The 6,283-nt window shown below is 55.0% G+C and overlaps 1 protein-coding gene across 1 annotated transcript; it reads right to left on the minus strand.

Moving 5' to 3' along the window:
• Positions 1-3,284: 3,284 nt before the first annotated feature.
• On the minus strand, positions 3,285-6,012 carry LOC308148099 (protein jagged-2-like). Its single transcript, XM_080521531.1, has 3 exons — positions 5,906-6,012; positions 4,152-4,308; positions 3,285-3,738 (listed from the first exon to the last, which is right to left on the minus strand). The coding sequence occupies exons 1-3, from the start codon at positions 5,906-5,908 to the stop codon at positions 3,305-3,307; spliced, it is 594 nt and encodes a 197-aa protein (XP_080377657.1). The 5' UTR covers positions 5,909-6,012; the 3' UTR covers positions 3,285-3,304.
• Positions 6,013-6,283: the final 271 nt, after the last annotated feature.

Below are 6,283 nucleotides of genomic sequence, written 5' to 3' on the forward strand. Positions count from 1 at the left end.
AATACTTTTACCAAATTTTGTACAAAATAATTACAAGGTTCTGCTCCTTCAGCCCCTCGTGAGCCGAGACTCTGGATCAACCGACAAAATGCTTCGGGCGTCTGCATCAGCAACATAACAACAAAATAAACAAAACAAAAACAACCATGAAATGATGAAACAACCAAAATTATGTTTGTCCACGAATCAGCGACATGTTTGTCATAGCGCTGTGGTGCTAATGCTAATGCTAATGCTAACGTCCTCCTGTGGTGGCAGTGCAGAAACAGACAAAACAACAACAACAACAACGTGAACAACAACACAGCTGGATCCCTTCATGACACCAGAAGAGAGACGGGCCGGGGAAACGAGACAATGATTCATACCAACCCTGCGCCTTGCTAAAGGGCACTTCGGCCGGGTGGATGACCTCCGACCCCGTGAGGGACGAGGACTGCGGGACAGGTGACTGTGGGACAGGAGACTGCGGGACAGGTGGCAGTGGGACAGGAGACTGAGGGACAGGAGACTGAGGGACAGGAGACTGTGGGACAGGAGACTGCGGGACAGGTGACAGTGGGACAGGAGACTGAGGGACAGGAGACTGAGGGACAGGAGACTGTGGGACAGGAGACTGTGGGACAGGTGACAGTGGGACAGGAGACAGTGGGACAGGTGACAGTGGGACAGGAGACAGTGGGACAGGAGACTGTGGGACAGGTGACAGTGGGACAGGAGACTGCGGGACAGGTGGCAGTGGGACAGGTGACTGTGGGACAGGAGACTGAGGGACAGGAGACTGCGGGACAGGAGACTGAGGGACAGGAGACTGAGGGACAGGAGACTGAGGGACAGGAGACTGAGGGACACTTGTCTACACCTCCCATGACAGACGTGAGAAAGAAACCTCCAGTTTGCCCTCATTCTGGACTGACAGGCTCGGCCTTGTTGACCTGGTGGGCAAAACAAACAAACCAAACCAGATGTGCAGGACCAGTAAAGTCCTCGTCTTCACCTTCATCCAGCTTTCTTTGAACCATTCTGGTCCATTTGGCTTGGAAGTTGCTGGTTAAGAGACGTTTTGCCCTCAGTCTCGTCTGGCAGGAGGACTTTTGACAATTTCTCATGGATGCTCTCCTGCAGCCTCTCTGGTTTCAGTGGAAATCATAAAAAAGACATAATTCACAAGTCTTCCAATAAAAAAAGGGCAAATCAAAGCCCCAGGTCCTTCCAGTCCAGACTGAGGGCCAAGAGACCCAGAGGTCTAGCGACTGTATGGAACTGCCGCAGGTTCCTTAGGAGAAGCGCCGGAGGGTTCCGTCCTGAAGAGGATCAAACATCTAAACATGTGTTGAGGCAGACGAAGCTCCGCCCACTTTTCATTAGCAACCAGGCTCTGATTGGACAGTTCCTCCACTTCAGGTACGAACTCCTGAGCAAAACCGCGTCAGAATTCCAAAGGACAGAATCTCTGTACCGCTGAAGGAAAACGACACAAACAAGACAAAACTGTGAAATATTGAGTCCAGAACCAGAGGAAGCCTGAGGCCGGAGCTCCAGCAGGAGGAATGACGGCGTCACCACCAAAGAAAGAACTCCCAACAAAACGTCTCAAATATACACTCCTTTTTCCATATTTACATTTATACATCGTGAAGAAAAGTCTTTCTCTTTCCTCGGCGTCCAGAGACACCGAGACGCTGAGACGCTGAGACACTGAGACACTGAGACACTGGGGAGACGCTGAGACACTGGGGAGACGCTGGAGAGACGCTGGAGAGACGCTGGGGAGACGCTGAGACGGCGGAGAGACGCTGAGACGCTGGGGAGACGCTGGAGAGACGCTGGAGAGACGCTGAGACACTGGGGAGACGCTGGAGAGACACTGAGACGCTGGAGAGACGCTGGAGAGACGCTGAGACGGTGGAGAGACGCTGAGACGCTGGGGAGACACTGGAGAGACGCTGGAGAGACGCTGGGGAGACACTGGAGAGACGCTGGAGAGACGCTGGGGAGACGCTGAGACGGTGGAGAGACGCTGAGACGCTGGGGAGACGCTGGAGAGACGCTGGAGAGACGCTGAGACACTGGGGAGACGCTGGAGAGACACTGAGACGCTGGAGAGACGCTGGAGAGACGCTGAGACGGTGGAGAGACGCTGAGACGGTGGAGAGACGCTGAGACGCTGGGGAGACACTGGAGAGACGCTGGAGAGACGCTGGGGAGACACTGGAGAGACACTGGAGAGACGCTGGAGAGACGCTGGGGAGACACTGGAGAGACGCTGGAGAGACGCTGGAGAGACGCTGGAGAGACGCTCAGAAGGTGGAGAGACGCTGAGACGCTGGGGAGACGCTGGAGAGACGCTGGAGAGATGCTGGGGAGACGCTGGGGAGACGCTGGGGAGACGCTGGAGAGACGCTGGGAAAACGCTGAGACGGCGGAGAGACGCTGAGACACTGAAGACATTAAAGACTGAGGTCGTCTGGAACCAGAGGACGACGACTGTAAACAAGCTGAAGACGACAAACGAGATCAAAGTGGGTTTTTTCTTAAATAAAAGGAGTTGTGACGGTAGAACCAGGTAGAACCAGGTAGAACCAGGCCGCGGCTGCAGTGATGGTAGAACGACGTGAAGACGAGCGTCCAACTCGTCCACAAGCTGAGACGTCTTTTGTTCATCTTTGATCAGCTTGAAGGAACGACGGCGCCGCAGAAGAAGAATCGTGGCTGGGCGCTCCGGTCAGTGACGATGAAGACGCTGCTCCTCGCCCTCGTCCTCGTCCTCCTCCTCCTCGTCTTCCTCTTCCTCCTTGTCCTCCTCCTCGTCCTCGTCCCTCCTCCTCCTCCTCCTCCTTGTCCTCCTCCTCCTCGTCCTCCTCGTCGTCGTCCTCCTCCTCCTTCTCCTCCTCCTCGTCCCCCTCCTCCTCGTCCTCCTCCTCGTCCTCGTCCTCCTCCTCCTCGTCCTCCTCCTCCTCCTCCTCCTCCTCCTCCTCCTCCTCCTCGTCCTCGTCCTCCTCCTCCTCCTCCTCCTCGCCCTCGTCCTCGTCCTCGTCCTCGTCGTCCTCCTCCTCGTCCTCGTCCTCCTCTTCCTCCTTGTCCTCCTCCTCGTCCTCGTCCTCCTCCTTGTCCTCGTCCTCCTCTTCTTGTCCTCCTCCTCCTCCTCGTCGTCCTCCTCTTGTCCTCGTCCTCATCCTCCTCATCCTCCTCCTCCTCCTCGTCCTCCTCGTCCTCCTCGTCCTCCTCCTCCTCCTCCTCGTCCTCCTCCTCCTCCTCCTCGTCCTCGTCCTCCTCCTCTCACACGTAGTGCTCCTTGACGTCGTCACTGAGTCTGGCGGCGTTCAGGTTCTTGCAGCGGTTGTCCTTTGGGCAGTAGGCGGTCCGGAGCGGCGGCGGCAGTGCCGCGCCGCGCGCCGTGCACACCGGCCCCGCCTTGCCCGGCACGCCCCGGTCCCGGCCCTCGCCTCCCCCCCCCCTCCTCCGGCGGCGGCCCCTCTGGCTCCGCCTCCTCCTCCTCGGCGCCGTCGCAGGCCCGGTCCGGTCCCGCCAGCCGGTTGCACTCGTACTGCGCGTCTCGGCCGCGGTTGTCCTTCAGCGCCTTGCAGCGCGGCGGCTCCAGCTGGTTGTTGGCCGGCGCCGCCGCCGCCGCCGCGCGCTCCCGCTCTTTCTTCCTCTTCCTCGTCCACCAGACGCACACGACCACGCAGAACAGCCACAGCAGGCCGAACACGCCGCACAGCAGCGGCACCAGGTAGCCTGCCACAGGAAGTAATCTGATTACTCTCCTCCTCTCAAACCTTCATCTGGATCATCTGGTTATTAGTTCACATGATTTATTATTTATCTCTTTAATTACTTAACCAATTAGTCAGTTGATTGATTGATTGATTGATTGATTGATTGATTGATTGATTCCAGTAAACATGTTTTCAGGTTCGACACGTGTTTCTAATTCAACTCAACTTTTTTAAAATGGAATGATTTTCCAGATGTCTCTTGTGATTGGTTGTTCAGAAGGACGTATTGATCGACTGAGTTCATTTATTTATTTAATTCATACATTAGTTTATAAATGAATGTGATCATTTAGTTTAATGAATTAATGACTGAAGGTGTTAATTACTGAGTGAGTTGAGTTGTTAGCAGGTTAGCTAAGGTTAGCGACTCACCGGCAGGCGGACACTCCACCAGCATCTCCACCTTCACCTCCGTCACGGCCAGCAGGACGCTGCTGTTGTGCCGTTGGGCCAGAGCGCTGGTGACGGCGGCGGCCGCCGCCTGCATCCGTCCACAGTCCAGGTCTGTGGAGCCGTCGTCCTCCAGGGACTGAAGACAGGGGACACCGTCAACCAGCAACCGGCAACCGGCAACCAGCAACCGGCAACCAGAAACCAGAATCCAGAAACCGTTAACCAGCAACCATCAACCAGAAACCGTTAATCAGCAACCACCAACCGTCAACCAGCAACCGTCAACAGAAACCAGCAACCAGCAACCAGAAACCGTTAACCAGCAACCACCAACCGTCAACCAGCAACCATCAACCAGAACCGTTAACCAGCAACCACCAACCGTCAACCAGAAACCACCAACCGTCAACCGTCAACCAGAAACCACCAACCGTCAACCAGCAACCAGAAACCACCAACCGTCAACCAGCAACCAGAAACCACCAACCGTCAACCAGAAACCAGCAAACAGAAACCACCAACCGTCAACCAGAAACCACCAACCGTCAACCAGAAACCAGCAACCATTAACCAGCAACCAGAAACTAGCAACCGGCAAGCAGCAACTATCAACCGTCAACCAGCAACCGTCAACCCGCAAACGGCCACCAGCAACCATTAACCATCAACCATCAACTGTTAACCAGCAACCGTCAACCAGCAACCGTCAACCAGCAACCATCTACCTAAAACCGTGTGTGTGTGAGTGAGTGAGTGAGTGAGTGAGTGAGTGAGTGAGTGAGTGAGTGAGTGAGTGAGTGAGTGAGTGAGTGAGTGAGTGAGTGAGTGAGTGGTGAGTGAGTGAGTGAGTGAGTGAGTGAGTGAGTGAGTGAGTGAGTGAGTGTGTGTGTGTGTGTGTGTGTGTGTGTGTGTGTGTGTGTGTGTGTGTGTGTGTGTGTGTGTGTGTGTGAGTGAGTGAGTGAGTGAGTGAGTGAGTGAGTGAGTGAGTGAGTGAGTGAGTGAGTGAGTGTGTGTGTGTGTGTGTGTGTGTGTGTGTGTGTGTGTGTGTGTGTGTGTGTGAGTGAGTGAGTGAGTGTGTGTGTGTGTGTGTGTGTGTGTGTGTGTGTGTGTGTGTGTGTGTGTGTGTGGTGTGTGTGAGTGGAGTGAGTGTGTGTGTGTGTGTGTGTGTGTGTGTGTGTGTGTGTGTGTGTGTGTGTGTGTGTGTGTGTGTGTGTGTGTGTGTGAGTGAGTGAGTGAGTGAGTGAGTGAGTGAGTGAGTGAGTGAGTGAGTGAGTGAGTGTGTGTGTGTGTGTGTGTGTGTGTGTGTGTGTGTGTGTGAGTGAGTGAGTGAGTGAGTGAGTGAGTGAGTGAGTGAGTGAGTGAGTGAGTGAGTGAGTGTGTGTGTGTGTGTGTGTGTGTGTGTGTGTGTGTGTGTGAGTGAGTGAGTGAGTGAGTGAGTGAGTGAGTGAGTGAGTGAGTGAGTGAGTGAGTGAGTGAGTGTGTGTGTGTGTGTGTGTGTGGTGTGTGTGTGTGAGTGAGTGAGTGAGTGAGTGAGTGAGTGAGTGTGTGTGGTGTGTGTGTGTGTGTGTGTGTGTGTGTGTGTGTGTGTGAGTGAGTGAGTGAGTGAGTGAGTGAGTGAGTGAGTGAGTGTGTGTGTGTGTGTGAGTGAGTGAGTGAGTGAGTGAGTGAGTGAGTCAGTGAGTGAGTGAGTGAGTGAGTGAGTGAGTGAGTGAGTGAGTGAGTGAGTGAATCACCATGGCGACCTCCACGGCGTCGCTGCTGGAGGAGGACAGGTCACAGAGGAGGAGCAGGACTCGGTCCTCGGCAGCGTCCGGGTGACGGGGAGGTACCGGCAGGTCTGAGCACACGTTCTCACCGTGGTGCCCTGCACACACACACACACACACACACACACACACACACACACACACACACACACACACACACACACACACACAGGGTCCCAGTGGGGGGGCTGGTCAGAGAGAAGCTCCGCCCAGCAGGTAACCTTCTGACCACTGCGACACGAAAAACCCCTCAAACTAACAGGAAGAACACGAGAGAACCTGCATAACGGTTGCCATAGTAACCGCTAACATGAGTGCATCAGGGTCGTCCACCGCGGTTCTGTT

This window comes from Blennius ocellaris (assembly GCF_963422515.1).
Source record: "Blennius ocellaris genome assembly, contig: SCAFFOLD_246, whole genome shotgun sequence".
Taxonomy (NCBI): Eukaryota; Metazoa; Chordata; class Actinopteri; order Blenniiformes; family Blenniidae; genus Blennius; species Blennius ocellaris.

Coding starts and splice junctions, on each gene's coding strand:
- LOC308148099 (XM_080521531.1), bottom strand. Junction 3,739..4,151: donor GGTGGAGTGTCCGCCTGCCG/GTGAGTCGCTAA, acceptor TTCCTGTGGCAG/GCTACCTGGTGCCGCTGCTG.